Below are 23,491 nucleotides of genomic sequence, written 5' to 3'. Positions count from 1 at the left end.
AGATCTGGCATGCTTCAGCAACCCCTGGGCAGAGGAGCGTGCCCTTTACCTGCACCAACAGCTCTCCTTGAATGAGGAGAAGACGTTGGGCATCGGTAAAGGACCTGGCATAAATCATTCAAACCTCTTGTTACGCTCGAACATCTTACTTTATTAAAAATTAACACCGAAAAATAACAAAATACCAAACGTAAAGTTCTGCAGACTACACAGCACCTATACAAAATCAAGACCCCACAAACTAAAGGGGGAAAAAAGGCTGCCTAAGTATGATCCCCAATCAGAGACAACGATAGACAGCTGCCTCTGATTGGGAACCATTCCAGGCCAAACAAAGAAATAGGAAACTAGAATGCCCACCCAAATCACACCCGACCTAACCAAATAGAGAAATAAAAAGGCTCTCTACGGTCAGGGCGTGACACCTCTAAACAGGTATTCTGTTCTCTATGAACATAGCCTTGGTTAGTGCAAACCTTTATACTGTATACACGGTCTATGTCTATGGCATAAACATTAGAGTTTCCAATACTAAGGCTAAACATTTCAAATGGAATTATATTTTAAGAAGACATACTTGCCGTTTCTTATTTTATATTACCCTACAAGCATAAGGTTTTATCTTGAATTAGATATAGCTGGTATGTTTGTGGCAAACAATTGAGCAAACAATGAGTTCTGTGAGGAGAAATGAACAGAAATGTCCGACGTCGTCACACCATTTTAAACTCTTACAGAGGATCCATCACATACTTTAATCCCCCAAAATTGCTGTTAAATATCACCTGCACGCCAGGTATATCTAAATATAGATGATTTTAGCATGACGAGGGGCTTAGAACCCAAGATGGGTCAATAGATTACCGTAGAATGTTTCCCCACAACACATTGTCTTGCTCTATTCTTCTCAGTTAAGGACAGTGGATACAGCAGCGCCACAATCAGGACCATGGCCTCATATGGGACTCCAGAGGAGATAATTAAACAACTTCGGATAATTACTAATTAAGTTTGTCACGTTCTCTCTTTCTTTTTTTCATAAGGGAGGATGAGAAAAGTTCCTGCAAGCCATGTTTTTTCAATTAGTGCACAGTGATTTAATTAGTCTTATGCCGTTCCTTGTGGTGTGTCTTTAATGGCACGCAGCTAGAGAAGCACACAGGCAAACTATGACTTATACGTTACATGACCAAAAATACGTGGACACCTGCTTGTTGAACATCTCATTCCAAAATCATGGGCATTAATATGGAGTTGGTCCCCACTTCGCTGCTGTAATAGGCTCCACTCTTCTGGGAAGGCTTTCCACTAGATATTTGAACGTTGCTGCAGGGACTTGCTTTCATTCAGCCACAAGAGCATTAGTGAGGTCAGGCACTGATGTTGGGAAATTAGGCCTGGATTGCAGTTGGCATTCCAATTCATCCCAAAGGTGTTCGATGGGGTTGAGGTCAAGGCTCTGTGCAGGCCAGTCAAGTTCTTCCACACCGATCTCGACAAACCATTTCTGTATGGACCTCGCTTTGTGCATTGTCATGCTGAAACAAGAAAGGGCCTTCCCCAAACTGTTGACACAAAGTTGGAAGCACAGAATCGTCTAGAATGTCATTATGTGCTACAGCGTTAAGATTTCCCTCCATTGCAAAACAGCGCCAAGCTGTAATAAGCTCAGAATTTTTTTTAAATTATCCGCCATGTTGGAGTCAACAGAAATCGGAAATAACATTACAAATATTCCCTTACCTTTGATGATCTTCATCAGAATGCACTCCCAGGAATCCACAATAAATGTTTGATTTGTTCGATAATGTCCATTATTTATGTCCAAGTAGCTACTTTTGTTAGGGCGTTTAGTACACAAATCCAAACGCTCGTGCAGGTCCAGCCAAACGTCGGACGAAAAGTTCAAAAAGTTATATTACAGGTCGTAGAAACATTTCAAACGATGTATGGAATCAATCTTTAGGATGTTTTTATCATAAAACTTCAATAACGTTCCAACCGGAGAATTCTATTGGCTGTAGAAAAGCCATGGAACGCTGGTCGCTCTCATGTGAAATGCGCATGACCAGGACCTGGCTCTCTGCCAGACCACTGACTCAAAGAGCTCTCATCCGACCCCAAATCACAGTAGAAGCCTCATTCAAGTTTCTAAAGACGGTTGACATCTAGTGGAAGCTCTAGGAAGTGCAACTTGAACCATATCCCACTGTGTATTCGATAGGGCTCAAAAGGGTTCAAAAACGCCAAACCTCAGATTTCCCACTTCCTGTTTGGATTTTTTCTCAGGTTTTTGCCTGCATTTTTTTCTCTCATGTTTTTGCCTGTTCTGTTACACTCACAGACATCATTCAAACAGTTTTAGAAACTTCAGAGTGTTTTCTATCCAAATGTACTAATAATATGCATATGTTAGCAACTGGGACTGAGGAGCAGGCCATTTACTCTGGGCACCTCTGGACACCTTATTCATCCAAGCTACTCAATACTGCCCATGCAGTTTAATGTGAGTCTGGAAGGAGAGTTTACAGTCTAACCAGACAGCTAGGTATTTGTAATTGTCCACACATTCTAAGTCAGAACCGTCCAGAGTAGTGATGCTAGTCGGGCAGGAGGGTGCGGGCAGTGATCGGTTGAAGAGCATGCATTTAGTTTTACTAGCATTTCAAATCAGTTGGAGGCCATGGAATTAGTGTTGTATGGCATTGAAGCTCGGTTGGAGGTTTGTTAACACCGTCTCCAAAGAAGGGCCGGATGTATACAGAATGGTGTCGTCTGCGTAGAGGTGGATCAGAGAATCACCACCAGCAAGAACGACATCATTGAAATATACAGAGAAAAGAGTCGGCCCAAGAATTGAACCCTGTGGGACCCCCATAGACACTTCCGGAGGACCGGACAACAGGCCCTCCGATTTAACACACTGAACTCTATCTGAGAAGTAGTTGGTGAACCAGGCGAGGCAGTCATTTGAGAAACCAAGGCTGTTGAGTCTGCCGATAAGAATGCGGTGATTCGAAAAGCCTTGGCCAGGTCGATGAAGACGGCTGCACAGTACTGTCTTTTATCGAAGGCAGTTATGATATTGTTTAGGACCTTGAGCGTGGCTGAGGTGCACCCATGACCAGCTCGGAAACCAGATTGCATAGTGGAGAAGGTACGAAATGGTCGGTGACATGTTTGTTAACTTGTCTTTCTGAGATTTTTGAATGGCAGGGCCGGATAGATATACTGTAGGTCTATAACAGTTTGGGTCTAGAATGTCTTCCCCTTTGAAGATGGGGATGACCATGGCAGCTTTCCAATCTTTGGGGATCTCAGGCTACTTCCGGCGCCGACAGAGATGGCCGCCTCGCTTCGCGTTCCTAGGAAACTATGCAGTATTGCATTTTTTAAGTGTTTTTTCTTACATTGGTACCTCAGGTAATCTTAGGTTTCATTACATACAGTCGGGAAGAACTATTGAATATAACAGCAACGTCAACTCACCATCAGTACGACTGTAACGTTCTTCGTCGGGCGAAAGAGAGGAGGACCAAAATGCAGCATGATGATTATCCATTTTAATAAAATACTTTAACAATGAACAAAAACAATAAACCGACAAAATGAACGAAGACGAACCAGTCCCGTAACGTGAATACACACAGGAACACAGGAAACAGGAACAATCACCCACAACCCATAATACAAAACAGGCTACCTAAATATGGTTCCCAATCAGAGACAACGACTAACACCTGCCTCTGATTGAGAACCATATCAGGCCCAACACATCGAAACATACAAACTAGACATACAACATAGAATTCCCACTCATATCACACCCTGACCATACATAACATAGAAACAATTAACGCAAACTATTGCCAGGGCGTGAAAACGACCAGGAACAGGACTTTCGCGAAGCGGATCCTGTGTTCTGCCTTCCACCCAGGACAACGGAATGGATCCCAGCCTACGACCCAAAACAACAACGTCGTAAAAGAGGCAAACAAAGCGGTCTTCTGGTCAGGCTCCGGAGACGGGCACATCACGCACCACTCCCTAGCATACTACTCGCCAATGCCCAGTCTCTTGACAACAAGGTTGATGAAATCCGAGCAAGGGTAGCATTCCAGAGAGACGTCAGAGACTGTAACGTTCTTTGCTTCACGGAAACATTGCTCACTCGAGAGACGCTAACGGAATCGGTGCAGCCAGCTGGTTTCTTCAAGCTTCGCGCCTACAGAAACATACATCTTTCTGGTAAGAAGAGGGGCGGGGGCATATGCCTTAACGATACGTGGTGTGATCACAACAGCATACAGGAACTCAAGTCCTTCTGTTCACCTGACTTAGAATTCCTCACAATTATATGTCGACCGCATTATCTACCAAGGGAATTCTCTTTGATTATAATCACAGCCGTATATATTCCCCCCCAAGCAGACACATCGATGGCTCTGAACTAACTTTATTTGACTCTTTGCAAACTGGAATCCATACATCCTGAGGCTGCATTCATTGTAGCTGGGAATTTTAACAAGGCTAATCTAAAAACAAGACTCCCTAAATTGTATCAGCATATCGATTGCGCAACCCGGGCTGGTAAAACCTTGGATCATTGCTATTCTAACTTCCGCGACGCATATAAGGCCCTCCCCCGCCCTCCTTTCGGAAAAGCTGACCACGACTCCATTTTGTTGCTCCCTCCCTACAGACAGAAACTAAAACAAGAAGCTCCCGCTGAGGTCTGTTCAACGCTGGTCCGACCAATCTGATTCCACGCTTCAAGACTGCTTCGATCACGTGGACTGGGATATGTTCCGCATTGCTTCCAACAACAACATTGACGAATGCGCTGATTCAGTGAGCGAGTTCATTAGAAAGTGCATTGACGATGTCGTTCCCATAGCAACGATTAAAACATTCCCAAACCAGAAACTGTGGATTGATGGCAGCATTCGCGTGATACTGAAAGCTCGAACCACTGCTTTTAACCAGGGCAAGGTGACCGGAAACATGACCGAATACAAACAGTGCAGCTATTCCCTCCGCAAGGCAATCAAACAAGCTAAGCGTCAGTATAGAGACAAAGTAGAGTCACAATTCAACGGCTCAGACAGAGGTATGTGGCAGGGTCCACAGTCAATCACTGATTACAAAAAGAAAACCAGCCCCGTCACGGACCAGGATGTCTTGCTCCCAGGCAGACTAAATAACTTTTTTGCCCGCTTTGAGGACAATACAGTGCCACTGACACAGCCGGCAACCAAAACCTGCGGACTCTCCTTCACTGTAGCCAATGTGAGTAAAACATTTAAACGTGTTAACCCTTGCAAGGCTGCAGGCCCAGACGGCACTCCCAGCCGCGTCCTCAGAGCATGCGCAGACCAGCTGGCTGGTGTGTTTACGGACATATTCAATCAATCCTTATCCAAGTCTGCTGTTCCCACATGCTTCAAGAGGGCCACCATTGTCCCTGTTCCCAAGAAAGCTAAGGTAACTGAGCTAAAGGACTATAACTTCCGTCATCATGAAGTGCTTTGAGAGACTACTCACGGACCATATCACCTCCACCCTACCTGACACCGTAGACCCACTCCAATTTGTTTTCCACCCAAATAGGTCCACAGACGATGCAATCTCAACCACACTGCACACTGCCCTAACACATCTGGACAAGAGGAATACCAATGTGAGAATGCTGTTCATCAACTACAGCTCAGCATTTAACACCATAGTACCCTCCAAACTCGTCATCAAGCTCGAGACCCTTGGTCTCGACCCCGCCCTGTGCAACTGGGTACTGGACTTCCTGACGGGCCGCCCCCAGGTGGTGAGGGTGGGTAACAACATCTCCACCCCGCTGATCCTCAACACTGGGGCCCCACAAGGGTGCGTTCTGAGCCCTCTCCTGTACTCCCTGTTCACCCATGACTGCGTGGCTATGCACGCCTTCAACTCAATCATCAAGTTTGCGGACGACACTACAATGGTAGGCTTGATTACCAACAACGACGAGACGGCCTACAGGGAGGAGGTGAATGCCCTCGGAGTATGGTATCAGGAAAATAACCTCACACTCAACGTCAACAAAACAAAGGAGATGATTGTGGACTTCAGGAAACAGCAGAGGGAGCACCCCCTTATCCACATCGATGGGACAGTAGTGGAGAGGGTAGTAAGTTTTAAGTTCCTCGGCGTACACTGAATTGGTCCACCCACACAGTCAGCGTCGTGAAGACCACAGGAGACTGAAGAAATTCGGCTTGTCACCAAAAGCACTCACAAACTTCTACAGATGCACAATCGAGAGCATCCTGTCGGGCTGTATCACCGCCTGGTACGGCAACTGTTCCGCCCATAACCGTAAGACTCTCCAGAGGGTAGTGAGGTCTGCACAACGCATTCCGGGGGCAAACTACCTGCCCTCCAGGACACCTACACCACCCGATGTCACAGGAAGGCCATAAAGATCATCAAGGACAACAACCACCCGAGCCACTGCCTGTTCACCCCGCTATCATCCAGAAGGCGAGGTCAGTACAGGTGCTTCAAAGCAGGGACCGAGAGACTGAAAAACAGCTTCTATCTCAAGGCCATCTGACTGTTAAACAGCCACCACTAACATTGAGTGGCTGCTGCCAACACACTGACTCAACTCCAGCCACTTTAATAATGGGAATTGATGTAAAACATATCACTAGCCACTTTAAATAATGCTACTTAATATAATGTTTACATACCCTACATTACTCATCTCATATGTATATACTGTACTCTATATAATCTACTGCATCTTTATGTAATACTTGTATCACTATCCACTTTAAACTATGCCACTTTGTTTACATACCCTACATTACTCATCTCATATATATGTACTGTACTCGATACCATCTACTGCATCTTGCCTATGCCGTGTACCATCACTCATTTATATATCTTATGTCAATATTCTTTATCCATTTACACTTGTGTGTATAAGGTAGTAGTTTTGGAATTGTTAGTTTAGATTACTCGTTGGTTATTACTGCATTGTCGGAACTAGAAGCGCAAGCATTTCGCCACACTCGCATTAACATCTGCTAACCATGTGTATGTGACAAATACATTTGATTTGATTTGAATTGGTTGCAGCAGTTTTGGCGGATACTTTTATAAAGAGAGGGTCCAGCTAATTTCTAGGGATACATATTTTGCGGCTCTTTCAGAACATCAGCTGTCTGGATTAGGATGAAGGAGAAGCGGGGGGGGGGCAAGTTTCTGCAGGAGGTGCTGAGCTGTTGGCCGGGGTAGGGGTTTCCAGGTGGAAAACATGGCCAGCCGTAAAGAAATGCCTGTCGTATATTTATCGGTGGTGACAGTGTTTCCTAGCCTCAGTGCAGTGGGCAGCTGGGAGGAGGTGCTCTTATTCTCCATGGACTTTACAGTGTCCCAAAACTTTTAGGAATTAGTGCTACGGGAGGCAAATTTCTTTTTGAAAAAGTTAGCCTTAGCTTTCCTAACTGACAGTATGTATTGGTTCCTGACTTCCCTGTAAAGTTGCATATCGTGGGGGCTATTCGATGCTAATGCAGTACACCACAGGATTATTTGTGCTGGTCAAGGGCAGTCAAGTCTAGGGTGAACCAAGGGCTATATCTATATATTTAAAAGTTCTACAATTTTTGAATGGGGCATGCTTATTTAAGATGGTGGGGAAAACACTTTTAAAGAGCAACCTGGCATCCTCTACTGACGGGATGAGGTCAAAATCCTTCCAGGAGATCCGGCCAGGTCGATTAGAAAGGCCTGCTGGCTGAAGTGTTTAAGGGAGCATTTGACAGTGACGAGGGGTGGTCGTTTGACCGCAGACCCATTACGGACTCAGGCAATGAGGCATTGATCGCAGAGATCCTGGTTGAAGACAGCACAGGTGTATTTAGAGGGTAAGTTGGTCAGGATGATATCTATGAGGGTGCCCATGGCTACATATTTATGGTTGTACCTGGTAGGTTCCTTGATAATTGGTGTGAGATTGAGGGTGTCTAGCTTAGATTGCAGGATGGCTGGGGTGTTAAGCATATTCCAGTTTAGGTCACCTAACAGTACGAGTGCTGAAGATAGATGGGGGGGCAATCAATTCACATATGTTGTCCAGGGTACAGCTGGGGGCTGAGGGGGGTCTATAACAAGCGGCAACGGTGAGAGACTTATTTCTTGAAAGGTGTATTTTTAAAAGTAGAAGCTTGAATTGTTTTGGCACAGACCTCGATAGTATGACAGAACTCAGGCCATCGCTGCAGTAGATTACAACTCTGCCACCTTTGGCATATCTATCTTGTCGGAAAATGTTGTAGTTGGGGATGGATATTTCAGAATTTTTGGTGACCTTCCTAAGTCAGGATTCAGACACGGCTAGGACATTAGGGTTGGCGGAGTGTGCTAAAGTAGTGAATAAAACAAACTTAGGGGGAGGCTTCTGATGTTAACATGTTGAAACCAAGGCTTTTACAGTTACAGAAGTCAACAAATGGAATCACCTTGGGAATAGGTGTGGTGCTGGGTGCTGGGGGCAACAGGGCGTGGGTTAACCTCAACATCACTAGAGGAGGAGTGGATAAGGTTACGGCTAAAGGCTATAAGAACTGGTCGTCTAGTGCGTTGGGGACAGAGAATTAAAGGAGCAGATTTCTGTGTGTGGTAGAATAGATTCAGGGCATAAGGTACAGACAAGGGTATGGTGGAAGGTGAGTACAGTGGAGGTAAAGCTGAGCATTGAGTGACGAAACCAAGAATATGCATATCCTGGGCCTCCGCAGTGGTTAAGGGCGCTGTACTGCAGCGCTAGCTGTGCCATCAGAGTCCCTGGGTTCGCGCCCAGGCTCTGTCATAACCGGCCGCAACCGGGAGGTCCGTGGGGCGACGCACAATTGGCCTAGCGTCGTCCGGGTTAGGGAGGGCTTGGTCGGTAGGGGTGTCCTTGTCTCATCGCGCACCAGCGACTCCTGTGGCAGGCCGGGCGCAGTGCGCGCTAACCAAGGTGGCCAGGTACACGGTGTTTCCTTGGTTGGGTTGTGTATCGGAGGACGCATGACTTTCAACCTTCGTCTCTCCCGAGCCTGTACGGGAGTTGTAGCGATGAGACAAGATAGTAGCTACTACAACAATTGGATACCACGAAATTGGGGAGAAAAAGGGGTAAAATTCAAAAAAATATATGTATTATATGTGTGGAGGGTGTGACAAAGAGGCATTTAGATATAAAACAATAATAACTAACCTAAACAGCAGTAGACAAGGCATATTGACATTAGAGGCATGAGTAACCGAGTGATCATAGGGTCCAATGAGCAGCAATAGGTCGGGGCCATTCGGTAGTCTCTGCTACGCTAGGCGAGCTGGAGACACGGCGATTCAGAAAGCTAGCAGGCGGTAGATGGATCTTCGGCAACGTTGCATCAGAAAAGCCTGTTGAAACCATCTTGAACGATTACGCCGGCAGACCAGTCGTGATGGATCGGCGAGGCTCTGTGTCGGCAATAAAGGGTCCAGGCCAATTGGCAAAAGAGTTATTGTAGCCCAATAAATAGCTGGTGGACCTTTTCGGCTAGCCTGGATATGGGCCTAGCTCGAGGCTAGCTTAAGGCTAACTGGTGCTTGCTTCGGGACAGAGACGTTAGCCAGGAGTACCCACTCGGATTGCAGCTAGCTAGCTGCAATGATCCGGTGTAAAGGTCCAGAGCTTGCAATAGGAATCCGGAGATGTGGTTGAGAAAAAGCAGTCCGATTTGCTCTGACTTGATATCACGCTGTGCAGACTGGCAGGTATTTACCGAGCTGAGGCTGGCTGGTGTCCGAGTTAACCACTAGCAGTGGCTAACTGAAGACCGCTAGCAGTGGCTAACTGACTACTAACTAGTAGCTAGTTAGCTGGCTAGCTTCTAATGGGGGTTCCGGTATAAAGTATAAAATAGCAGATCTGTACCACATTGGGTGAGGCGGGTTGCAGGAGAGTATATTCAGTCCGTAGATGAAAGTGAGATTAAAATATATACGAAATATATACGAAAAAATGAGAAAAACTATTATTTACACGGGACAAGACGGTACAAGACAAAACAGACATCCGACTGCATCTTGGAAATGTTTGATGTGGTGATGATGATTAATTCTCTCCCAAGCCTTTGTCTTGTACATGTGTCATTGAGCTTTGTTTGTCTCACTGTGCCTCTCAGCTCCTTATATCAGTAAAATGACCCTACTAACTCTCTCCCTTTCTTTCCTCCCTCTCTCCCTGTTTCCCCCCTTCCTGCATTCTCTAGATGTGTCAGTGAGCCTGCTGTCCCTGGTGGTGACAGCCTGTGGCCTGGCCCTGTTCGGGGTCTCAATCTTCGTCTCCTGGAAGCTCTGCTGGATCCCATGGAGGGAGCGTGGCCCCTCCCCCAGCATCAAGGCGCCCACCCATGGGCACCACGATTCCCCCATGGCACCTTTACAACCCTATGTCCCAGCCAGGGAGCCAGTCTACACGGCCGTCGACCCCCCCGTACCCGCCCTCGACCGCTGTGAGTCACATCGCTGCTCCATTGTCCCTGTGGCATCTGGGACAGTGACGGGGCCGGTGACCCCCGTCTCACCGCCCCCCATAGCGGCGATCATTCCCATCCCAGAGGTGGCCATGAAGATTAGCCACACGTCTCCAGACATCCCCCTGGAGTCCCAGAGTAAAGGCCGCGAGAACGGGGTTCACACCAACCCTCGTACGCAGAGGCAGACCGCTGAGCCCTCACCCTACGTCCGGTCAATGTCTATACACACCGATATTGGGTAAGTACTATATCACAGTCCTCTACTATGATGAAGTCGCTATTGTGCTATGTACTGTGCTTGCATACTGTAGTACTTACTATACCAAGCTCCCTTACAATAAGACTGCTGCTAAGACTGCTACTTTGCTTTCATAATACACAGTATTTAATTAGTTAACCACAATGGTTATCACAGTAGGAGTAAAGTTTTCAATACAGTACACCGCCAGTCCATGAGTACCACAGTCCACCAGGATTGGGGTTGATTCCACAAATGTATTATAAATTCAATTAAATTAAAGCCAAATTCCAGGTCAATCTTTCAATTCAGAGATAATTCCATTCCTCTGATTTCCAATGTTAGGTTTAAATTCCAAGTATTCAACAAATTCTAATTAAAATTAAATTCCTTCAGGCTTTCAGGCTGATCATGTCACCGTTCAGACTGCCTAGCTAAACTGGAAATATAGGATTACAGGTTCAAATTATTCAAATGAATTATTACTACATTAAATGTGTTATTCTATTTATGTTCAGTCCTTTAACTGGGTAATGTAAAAATATTGAATTCCAATTAAATTCCAAAGATTACATTTTTTTACAATTGTAATTCCATTCAAATTAAACAAGTACCATCTAATTCCAATTCCATAACTTGAAGATTTTTTTACATTTCAATGTAATTCAATGTCAATTCTCCACTATGAGTGAATTTATGAATTTAATTTGAATTTCTAGTTAAATTAGAATTTACCCCAACTGTACAAATATTTATACTGTCCTTCTGAAGTAAAGACATCATAATTGTTCGCGACTTTGGTTTGCACAATATTTTCCACGAGTAAAATACACCCTGAGAGCCCATTCATTAATTTGAAGAAAATGTCTCCAGATTCTTAATTTCACTTTCAGAACATTGTAAACTTCATCCACATTTAGGTAGAAACCATGACTCACTCCGGAACTGCAGTCTGGGAGGTATTCCATGGATATTCCCATAGACAGCGATTTCAATGAGTGGTGAGCTCAAAAAAAGAAAATCTGCATGGATTCTTCTCGGGTTTTTGCCTGCCATATCAGTTCTGTTATACTCACAGACATTATTGTAACAGTTTTGGAAACTGTAGAGTGTTTTCTATCCAATACTACCGATTGTATGCATATCATAGCTTCTGGGCCTGAGTAACAGGCAGTTTACTTTGGGCACCTCAGTCATCCAAACTTCCGAATACTGCCCCCTATCCCGAAGAAGTTTTAAAGCCCTGTGTGACACAAAAGAGGCAGTTGGGAAGTTCTAGCATTAAGCAGGTTTAGAACACTGAACAGAAGCTCAGACATAGCAACCCAGCAGCTGTAGGGCAGCTATCCCACTGAGTCTTGTGGAGTCACGTCCTCTACAGAAAACAATGTTCTGTGAGTAATTCTATCCCCAGACACTCTTTGTATCAATGAGTTTCACTTTAGCTGTTAGTAATTGGTTTGTGTTTGAAGGAAAGTCTATCCACTGCTCAGCACGTAAGACTTACCCACAACTCATCCCTCTTGAAAAACTGAGTAGAGTGAGTTTGTTATTTTTGTTGCTTGAGCCGTAATGTTCATATTTACAGAAATCCTTCATCTATATTATTCAGGTGCTCTATTGTTGTATCAAATACACATTTTCTGTCTCTCTGTGTATCTCCTGTCACCTATGCTGACGATGGTAATGTGTCTCTTTCTGTCTGTCCTCTGCACAGGTCTAACTCAATTCGTAGATTATCCGTAAACAGGTCCAACCCGGACTTTAACGTGGCCCAGTTCCAGAGACAGGACTCTCTGACTGGGATGGGCCTGGGTCTGGGCCGTCTTAAACCAGAGCTTTACAAGCAGCGCTCCCTGGAAGGGGATGAGGGGGGCCGGCGGGGCGGAGGTTGTGGACGCCTACACTTCATTCTTAAATTCGACTGTGACCTGGAGCAACTAATTGTCAAGATCCACAAGGCGCAGGATCTCCCCGCCAAGGATTTATTGGGCACCTCGGACCCCTACGTCAAGATCTACCTACTACCGGACCGGCAGACCAAGCACCAGACCAAGGTTCACCGCAAGACACTCAACCCCGTGTTCGATGAAGTATTCCTGTTCCCCGTGGAGTACGCTGAGCTGCCGACGCGCAAGCTGCACTTCAGTGTCTACGACTTTGATCGCTTCTCGCGCCATGATATCATCGGCCAAGTGGTGGTGGACAACTTCCTGGATCTGGTGGACTTCCCTGCAGAGACAAAGCTTTGCCGTGACATCCAGTACGTCTCCACGGTCAGTCAACTCATCCTGTTTGATCACTTCCTGTTTCCGGCTTTTAGGGGAATGTTTGTTCTGCTTAAACCCTGTTAGATTTACTAAGATAAATGGTAAATTATAACTATAGCAGGATATTAATTTCAGATTAGCCATTTTTACAGTACTGTCCTCTGGTTGAATGCCTCATATACATTTTTTCAAGATGAGCCACAGTAAGCTGTCAGTGAGTCGCTTCATCTGAAATAGAGACAATAAGATTTCTTTTCGGCTGGCGTTAAGGCGGCTCTAGTGTCAAACTTGCGTTAGTTTGCAATTTTGTCATGTAAAAACTGGAGCACTGGCATTTTCCAGCCCTAACGCCGGGTTCGGCAATTTACCTGTCTTATACCAGCTCACTTGTGCTCCGATGAGAGGAGTGGAAATAATTTAGGTGTGTCCTTAAAAACATGATACAAAGTGCTCATTTCAGGCAGCACTGATAGAGATATGTAAGACCAACCAAACGTTGGTTTTAGCATTAACGCAGTTGGTTATGTCATGAATTTTGACAGCAGAAACGCAGCCCTATCCAGCCGTGACAGACAAGAGTAACCTAATGTGCTTTTGGTGCCTGCATATACTTCGTATTTAGAAACAGAAAAAAACATTAATATATATATTTGTTTCATTTTATTTGGTTAGAAACTGCCCAATGCAATTGCGAAGAAGTCAAGACTCGATAAAGGCTTTGGCTCCTGAGACCGCTTGGAAAACTTCATTACCATAGCTTTATTCAAATATTAAGTTTGAGAGGATTCAAACAGTGAGCTGACATTTCCCTTTCATCTATGCATTGTAGGCAAGCCCACATTATGTTAGCCATGCAGGTCCCGTTTGGACGTGTTTTAAAAAACAAAAATCATGTTGTAGGCTGTGTCAATGCCCATCATGAATAGAGAGATGAGAACCTTGGTGAATACCGGTGAACCTTGTATTCAGAAGTTATCTGTACCTGAAACAATTGCTTGTTTTCCGTTTAATATGTTCAAAACCCAAGCCCTCCCTTAGGCCGACTATAAGACCCAAGCCCTCCCTTAGGCCGACTATAAGACCCAAGCCCTCCCTTAGGCCGACTATAAGACCCAAGCCCTCCCTTAGGCCGACTATAAGACCCAAGCCCTCCCTTAGGCCGACTATAAGACCCAAGCCCTCCCTTAGGCCGACTATAAGACCCAAGCCCTCCCTTAGGCCGACTATAAGACCCAAGCCCTCCCTTAGGCCGACTATAAGACCCAAGCCCTCCCTTAGGCCGACTATAAGACCCAAGCCCTCCCTTAGGCCGACTATAAGACCCAAGCCCTCCCTTAGGCCGACTATAAGACCCAAGCCCTCCCTTAGGCCGACTATAAGGTTCAACAGCAATATGTGTCTTTTATATCCTGGAGATTTTGCATTGATTTATTGTTGTTGTTTAAAAAAAATGATTGCTGGTTTTTTGTTTCATTTTATTACAACCAATCTTATTAGAATGATTCACCTGCGTGGTTTAATGGTTACAATGTCCGCCTGCAATGCAACTTCTGGAGATGTGTGAATGTGACCTGATCTGTAAGATGGTTCCGATTATGTTCATAAAACATATACTGCTCCCAAATCGGCCTAACAGTGAATGGACATTCTCCCTTTCTCTTTATATTGGATCTTTGTCCAGCTACTGTGAAAAGTTACGATGTTCCGTAAAACCCTCCATAGTCTGTATTGTTTTAATATTATATGGCCATGGGGAGAAATGATGGTGCCTGGAAGTGTGACATTGTCACGTCTTCTATGAGTAGTGGGTGTAGAAGTCAGGCGCAGAGAGCATGGTAGTTCACAAGATGTGGATTTTTAATTTCCAAAAATCCAGAGAGACGGTCACGCCACACACACAAAGGCGCGTCAAGACCCAGTCCAAACAACAGGACGAAACTGACCGGAAAAATAAATACCACTAAATAATCACACACCATAAACAGAAAAGCAAGCCCGCACAGAAGCCGCCGGGCCTACTGGGTTTAAATAGCCCACAACCAAACCTAAACACAAAACAGGTGCAACTAATCAGACACAACTAAATTAAACAGAAAAGGGGATCGGTGGCAGCTAGTAGGCCGGCGACGACGACCGCCGAGCGCCACCCGAACAGGAAGAGGCACCATCTTCGGCGGGATTCGTGACAGACATAGCCTTATCAAAAATTCATTTAATCTTGCTTATTGACAAAATGTGGCATATCCCTGCTTAGCCATAATGCAATTTACAGTAAACCTAGACCCTATATAATTGTGAATGCTTTTGAAGCCAAGCAATTACTTAGAACAATGTGGACTGCATATGGGTTCAGGTTAATGTGTTTAGCAAAGATAGGTCTACATTTTGTTATTTAGTTTCTGTAAGCAAAGCTATAATGGACTAACATTGAAATTGGAGTTGATTCCAAGGCAATACATAAAATACAGTAAATATACAACTTGAAGCAACCACATATTTCACCAGGAGCACGTTCTGATTGGCCAGTGAGCGGCCATGCCTCGACACACCCCATAACACAGCCCTTTCGCACCAACGCCAGCAAGTGATAGTAATTGTGATAGGGATCACAGCAAAAATATTTTGGACACACAACTGAACCTATAGCGCTACCGAATGCACTTAGATTAACCATTGTGTTAGGTTTGTTAAAATAGAGCCCAATGTGTGTCATTTGTGGGAGAAAGAAGTCGACAGGAGACATCTGATAGTGAAGACCTACCCAAGAAAGAGTGTCTTAACGTGGAGAGAACAGAAATGACTGCTAGCCAGCTCACTGAGCTGACAGTTGGGGAGGAATTAGAGGAGTTAGCTGGTGCGTGGAGCGAATGGATGTCCACTTTTTCAAAGAGGATTTCTCTTGGGATGACTTTGTTCTGTCTTACTGTAGTTCTGGTGCTAGTGAGAAGGACGTTTCTTCAAACTGGAGCATAGTATCAGATCATTGTCATGACACTAAGCATAATGAGAGACTCTGTTGTGTTATCCTGACAGGTGTGGGGCAATATGAGGTTCATATTGTTGGGCAGATATGTCAGTACCTACAGTAGTCTTGAAATCCGACAAAGGAAAATAGGCATCATTAACCCATATGGTGCATAGCATGTTATTTAATTGAGTCTAATTTCAGTTAGCCTACCCTTCATTATGTTTCTTCTCAGATTTTGCCTGCGCATACTGTATGTGACTGGTTACAGGATCCTAGGCATTTGACGCTAGTTCCTACTTCAAAAGGGAGCCGTTTGAAAAAAAATGGCAAGTAGGGAGAAATACAGGATTCTTCCAGGCTAGCCATGATTGGCTGAGATAGTGGAGGGGCTGGAAATGTCGAGAGATGAGTCCTTATCATTGTGTCACATCACAAGCTTCTGTGTAAAAAAATTATGGGTGTTCCCCTGGTCAGTAAATAGATCATCTTTTCTACCACAGATTTTTGGAACACTATAGCTTTGGACAACTGCAAAAGTGTTGCTAAAGCTCTCAACAACATTGCTGCCCTGAATTTCGCTGGTGCTTTCGATAAAGCTCAGTGGCAGAAGGTTGTGAGAGACTACTTTCTGGAGGACAATGCCATGCTGACTCCCAGGTGTTACATTTGAATTCTTAAAGAGATGGGTGGGGCTAAGGCTTCAGAGGGTGTGAATGATGCTGAATAGCCATAAACAAAGAGGAGCTCACTAGCAAATGTTAAAATCACATCAAAAACATTGAAGTGCTTTTCTCAAAAGTGGGTAAACAAGTATATCAACTTTCATAGCAGCATTACTTTCCCATTACTTTCTCCAATTGCGGTGTGTGATACACCATTTTGAAGCTCCAAGTGTGTACTGTTATAAACTGTATAAAATAAACGTTTTAGTGAAAAATGACAATAAGCCTAGGATCGTGTTGCCAGTCACATATAGTAGACTATCTATGGTAATGTGCAAGGTAATGATGGAGTATATGTTCCAGGGCTGTGCACAGAACAGACCTCTGGTGGGGCAGGTGCTCAAAGTGAAAAAAGGGCACCCCCCTCCCCCCAACAAAAAACAAAACATGTACTGCAATGATCTGCCACACTCACAGTGGCAGAAAGGCAGGGGAGGGGACTTTTTTTCAAGATTCTTAAGTTTATGAGAAATTGTCTAATTTGGATAGGCAGTTAATTTTATTTACAGTTACAATTGTATTTTTATTTAACCTTAATTTAACTAGGCAAGTCAGTTAATAAGTACACATTCTTATTTACAATGACTGCTTGGGCAAACCCTAACCCGGACCACGCTAGGCCAATTCTGCGCTGCCCTATGGGACTCCCAATCACAGCCAGTTGTGATACAGCCAGGAATCGAACCAGGGTCTGTAGTGAAGCCTCTAGCACTGAGATACAGTGCCTTAGACCGGTGCGCCACATGGGAGAAGAGAATAGGAAAATAAATAAATAGGAATAGATACAAAAAAATAAAAAGTAATTTGTTAAAAATAAATAAAAAAATGGGCAGATGCCCCAGCACCCCTAGGGCTCTAACTATCTCATCTCTCAGTAGTGAAGCATTGTATCCTTCAGGAAGATAACTCATAATCACTTTCTCTGCATTGTTCCATCAAAGTGGACCCTTCACCCCATCTCAGCTCCTTTCCACCAGGTCCTAACCTCAGTCAGCAGAGCTAAATGGGACCATGGTGATGATGCCTGAGGTCATCAGGAATGAGTGCTCATCACAGTGCCACGCAAATTAGACAACTGACAGCACTGTGTGTGTTTGTGTGATGTAAAAATCAGTGTGTGTGTGTGTGTGTGTGTGTGTGTGTGAGTGTAAAAATACACTACTATTAAAAGCAGCCAGGCATATGTGGGAACTCCTTCAAGACTGTTGGAAATGCATTCCAGGTTAAGCTGGTTGAGAGAATACTAAGAGTGTGCAAAGCTGTCATTAAGTCAAAGGGTGGCTACTTTGAAGAATCTCAAATATAAAATATATTTTAATTTGTTTAACACTTTTTGGTTACTATGTGATTCCATATGTGTTATTTCATCATTTTTATGTTTATGTGATCGCATTGATGGACCAGTGCCTTTCTCAGTGTGTGAGTGTGTGAGCTATAGTAGCTGTGATGTGACCATTGATCCTGTCTGTGTTTTTCATGTCACATGGAACTGGCATTTATCAGAGCTCTACCCTCCCATTGATTATAAAATATGATTCATATTATTTCAGGGAGGTCAGTGCTGAATCAATGAGGCGTAGCTGATGAAGAGAACACCCTCACACACACTGATATATGATGACATTTGTCACAGAGGATTTAACACCCACTCAGAGCATTCCTGTACACACAGGTTTGCGATACAGTCACAGAGCAAGGACAGCATGCAAATGTTGAGTTATGAATAATTCATGAGCTGGTTATTCTGTCCTCTGTGTTGGGGTTCAGGTGATTCTGTACCTTTAATAGTGATACAAGTCTTTGTAGTTTGTCTGAACAGCAACCATTTTGACTTTCATGAGTTTGGAACCCAGGTGACCTGACCATCATTCCTTCAGGATGACTGTGTTAGAGCCCTGTGCCCTCTTGCCTGGAGAATAATAAGGATAGCTAATGACCTGTCTTTCCCTTCAACCCATATCAATGGAACTCAAAGACATTTAGACCAGGGGTGGTCAATCTTACTCTGTCCCTGGCTGTAGACTTTTGTTCCAATGTGGCTAGTTCCATAGTGTAAGTCAGGGCTGGCCAGCCCTACTCCTGCGAAGCTATATAGAGGGTGAGCAGACTTTTTTTCCAACCAATGCCCTGCTGAGTGGTAGAAACCTGTGTTAGTGCTGGGCTACATTCAAATAGGGATTTGTTTTATTGCGGCCCTTGGATTTTGGATGTAAAGGTTGGGCCTCAGAGTGTACTCAGTGGTAATTATCTGAATGCAGGCCCTCTGCTGCCTTGTTAACATCAGCCGTCCTCTCCTCTCTGCTCTCTCTCTTCACTGCTCTCCTCTCCTCTCCCCTCTCCTACTCCGCTTTCTATCTTCACTGCTCTCCTCTCCTTTCTCCTACTCTGCTCTCTATCTTCACTGCTCTCCTCTACCCTCTCCTACTCTGCTCTCTATCTTCACTGCTCTCCTCTCCTTTCTCCTACTCTGCTCTCTCTCTTCACTACTCTACTTTCCTCTCCCCTCTCCTCTCTCTTTTCAATGCTCTACTTTCCTCTCCTCCTCTCTCTTTTCACTGCTCTACTTTCCTCTCCTCTGCTCTCTCTCTTTTCACTGCTCTATTCTCCTCTCCTCTCCTCCTTTGCTCTCTCTCTTCACTGCTCTACTTTCCTCTCCTCCTCTGCTCTCTCTCTTCACTGCTTTACTTTCCTCTCTCCTCTCCTCCTCTGCTCTCTCTCTCTTCACTGCTTTACTTTCCTCTCCCCTCTCCTCCTCTGCTCTCTCTCTTCACTGCTCTATTCTCCTCTCCTCTCCTCCTCTGCTCTCTCTCTTCACTGCTCTATTCTCCTCTCTCCTCTCCTCCTCTCTCTCTCTCTTCACTGCTCTATTCCCCTCTCTCCTCTCCTCCTCTCTCTCTCTCTTCACTGCTCTATTCTCCTCTCCCCTCTCCTCCTTTCTCTCTCTCTTCACTGCTCTATTCTCCTCTCCTCTCCTCCTCTGCTCTCTCTTCACTGCTCTATTCTCCTCTCTCCTCTCCTCCTCTCTCTCTCTCTTCACTGCTCTATTCTCCTCTCCCCTCTCCTCCTCTCTCTCTCTCTTCACTGCTCTATTCTCCTCTCCCCTCTCCTCCTCTCTCTCTCTCTTCACTGCTCTATTCTCCTCTCCCCTCTCCTCCTCTCTCTCTCTCTTCACTGCTCTATTCTCCTCTCTCCTCTCCTCCTCTGCTCTCTCTCTTCACTGCTTTACTTTCCTCTCCCCTCTCCTCCTCTCTCTCTCTCTCTTCACTGCTCTATTCTCCTCTCCCCTCTCCTCCTCTGCTCTCTCTCTTCACTGCTTTACTTTCCTCTCCCCTCTCCTCCTCTGCTCTCTCTCTTCACTGCTCTACTCTCCTCTTCCCCCCTCTGCCATCTTTTAGTCTCACATAATTGGTTGTCTAAGATATTGACCACATGTGCATGTGTGCCTGACTGTCTCAGTGGGGTTTAATTGGATGCTCTGTGACACAACTGAACCCTACCTCCATCCCCTCACCTCCTCTTCCCCCTCTCTCTCACCTCCTTCCTCCCCTCAGCTCTGCCTCCTCCACCTCCACCTCACCTGTTTTTCTCTCTCTCTCTGGGTGATTACAGTGAGATGCCGCTGTACCCACCATCTCTGAAGAGCTCTAATATAATCTGCATGCTAATGTTAGACTAAATAATAATATGAATACACTCTTAGAAAAAAACGGTTCTACCTGGAACCAAACATGTTTTTACTAGGAGTGTACAGTGGGACACAATGAGGGTGGTAATAGGCTGGGCAGAGAAATAAAAGTATATAGTGGAGGGCAGACTCAGTGTAGGTAGTAATTCATAAATGGCCACTCATATTGGGTCTTTGATAAGTTTAACTGGACTTTCAAATGTCTTTGCCACTTTGATCCAGCCATTATTTAGGAAGATTACCTAAATAATGTGCCAGTGAGGGGTTGTCTGGTAACATGGGTCATTAGCTCTGAGTGTATCTATATTTGGGAAGGACAAAAATATCAGTCTCAAGCTCATGGTATTTCATTTAACCGCAGGCACAAGATTGAGAGTAGTGGTATTTGGATGTGCGTGTGTGTGCGGGAGTGTGAGTGTGCATGCATATGACACGTGCTTCTGTGGATGTTTATGTTTGCATACACATAGCAGGATGGAGGGCTTCATTTCAGAGGGGAGTGACCGAAATCTCGGCTGTTAGTGTGAGGGAAGCAGCTTTGACAGGTTGACATAGAGATGGTGATGGCATCCATTAATCACTAGAGCCTGTCTAGTGCTGGACCGGGTCTCCCACTAAGTCTGGAGCCCCAGCAACAACAGGGAGCAGCCCTAACCAAGACCATGAAATCATACATCCCTCATGACTAAGACCAGGAGTTTTCCTGACCATGTACCCTGACCAGGAAATACTCTAGGCCTAATTATAGCCTGTAAGTTATACATTTAAAGTTTTTGCTCTTTATATTTTATTTTCACAATGGTATTACAATTGGAATGCAATAGTCTTGTTTGTGTTGAGCTGTCTGTGGTTAGCATTCCTTAGCCTGAGGGCACATGAAGCTCTCTGGAACAGTTCAAAACCCAAACCAAACCACAATAGATCTAAGATGCTCTGTCAGAACAGTTCATAGACCCAGCCCAGTGAAATGACTTTCATAAGCAGGTACATGGCGCCAAACACAACAATTTACTGCAAATGACAACCCGCTCATACAGAGTGTAGCTACAGTATATTATGTACATGTTAACCCCTCACTGTGTACTGTGACATGAATACACATGCATATCGGAGGAGGTTGTTAGGGTCTTGAAGGTAAAACTTTTGTGGCTGATGAGGGGGCTTGAAAGAGATACTGCAGTTATAAATAACACATTACCTTCAAAGCTATCATGTAGCCAGCCAGAGTCTGGACCCAGTGAAAAAGGTCAGAGCACACTTATATTAGCATATATCAGAAGAAACAAAGAAACCTGACAGGACTACTCTCTAGTGTCTATAACACTCGGTGTCCACCCAATATCTTCCCTCTCTCTGAACCACTAGTCAAGGGGAAAAGAGAAAGAACAAAAAACAGAGTGAGATGAAGGGTGAGACGGTATGAAACAACCCCGCTGAAGTGTTACTGAGAAAGAGGGAGGAGTAGGTTTCGTAGAGCTCTCGCTTCTTTCACAACCTGAGGCAATCAGATCCACATCTCCTCACATAGCTGACAGAATCACACAGGCGGATCCTCACTGACCAGCTGTATCAGTGCTCGGTATGATGGGGAAGATATACATGGAAATATAATGTTATTCTTTACAACATTCCAGTTGCTCTGAAATCTCACGGTTATTGTAAGATAACAACACGCCTCGATTACTTTGAAATTGTAGCAGTTTCTCTGAAATGGCATTGTTATTATTATGGAGTTTTAGTTTTCCCAACATATCAGTTTTTCTGAAATGGAACAGTTATTGTGAGATAACAACTTGCCTCGAATGACAAAATAACTCCTCATCCCTTTCATCGTTAGCTAGACACAGGCAGAAACCTGACAAAACAGTTGCATTGTTCAGTGATGTCACAGCCTTTCGGATCTGTTGTAAGCTGCGGTTATGTTTGCCAGCAGCGTGTCAACTTCGAATATGTGTAGACAGAGTGCATGTTACTACTGCACTCCGATACCACCTCACACCAAACATAGACGAGTCGACGACAGTTATAGCTCCCGAAATAGGAGAGCAGTGACGTTGTTCAATTTATTTGAAAAATATATTTTTCACCTTTATTTAACCAGGTAGACCAGTTGAGAACAAGTTCTCATTTACAACTGCGACCTCGCCAAGATAAAGCAAAGCAGTGTGGCAAAACAACAACAGAGTTACACATAAACAAACGTACAGTCAATAACACAATAGAAAAATCTATGTATAGTGTGTGCAAATGTAGACGATTAGGGAGGGAAGGCAATAAATAGGCCGCAGAGGCAAAATAATTACAATTTAGCATTAACACTGGAATGACAGCTGTGCAGATGATGATGTGCAAGTAGAAAATAGAGATACTGGGGTGCAAAAGAGAAAGAGGATAAGTAACAATATGGGAATGAAGTTGGATGGGCTGTTTACAGATGGACTGTGTACAAGTACAGTGATCGGTGAGCTGCTCTGACAGCTGATGCTTAAAGTTAGAGAGGGAGATATAAGTCTCCAGCTTCAGTGATTTTTGCAATTCGTTCCAGTCATGGGCAGCAGAGAACTGGAAGGAAAGGCGGCTAAAGGAAGTGCTGGCTTTGGGGTGACCAGTGAAATATATTTGCTGGAGCGCGTGCTACAGGTGGGTGTTGCTATGGTGACCAGTGAGCTGAGATAAGGCGGGGCTTTACCTAGCATAGACTTATAGATGACCTGGAGCCAGTGGGTTTGACCTGTTATTTGTGTTGTTGTAGATGAGTGGTCACCATTAACTCTCAGATTAAGGTGGGGTAGCGTGCTGTATCTGTCTGCCTGACAACCAATCAGAGGGAAGGATTCCTGATGGAAGAGGGTAGGAGGGAAATTCAGGGATACAAATACAATAAGCCCGTCCTCCTATAGCTCCTCCCACCATCCTCTATTTCAGTCTTTAGCACATTCTCTCTTCCTTATTCCCTCCTTCAGGTTCTCTACAATCCTTTGGGGAATGTCTAATCCAAGTATGGCCTTCTGTTGTTAGCCAATGCATACACACGCTTATTTTTACATTT

At 44.7% G+C, this 23,491-nt stretch overlaps 1 protein-coding gene across 1 annotated transcript in view; it reads left to right on the top strand.

The window, feature by feature from the left end:
- The window catches only part of LOC110506630 (synaptotagmin-9), a 42,957-nt gene that overhangs the window by 7,991 nt on the left and 11,475 nt on the right, over positions 1–23,491 (top strand). The window contains exons 2-3 of the mRNA XM_021586387.3: positions 10,293–10,797; positions 12,515–13,073. Coding sequence (XP_021442062.2) covers positions 10,293–10,797; positions 12,515–13,073 — 1,064 coding nt within the window. The remainder of the gene's footprint in view (positions 1–10,292; positions 10,798–12,514; positions 13,074–23,491) is intronic.

Source organism: Oncorhynchus mykiss, chromosome 26 (assembly GCF_057628025.1).
Source record: "Oncorhynchus mykiss isolate SJ-2025 chromosome 26, ASM5762802v1, whole genome shotgun sequence".
Taxonomy (NCBI): domain Eukaryota; kingdom Metazoa; phylum Chordata; class Actinopteri; order Salmoniformes; family Salmonidae; genus Oncorhynchus; species Oncorhynchus mykiss.
Note: the sequence above shows the minus strand (reverse complement) of the source record. Positions and strands in the feature narration are given on the sequence as shown.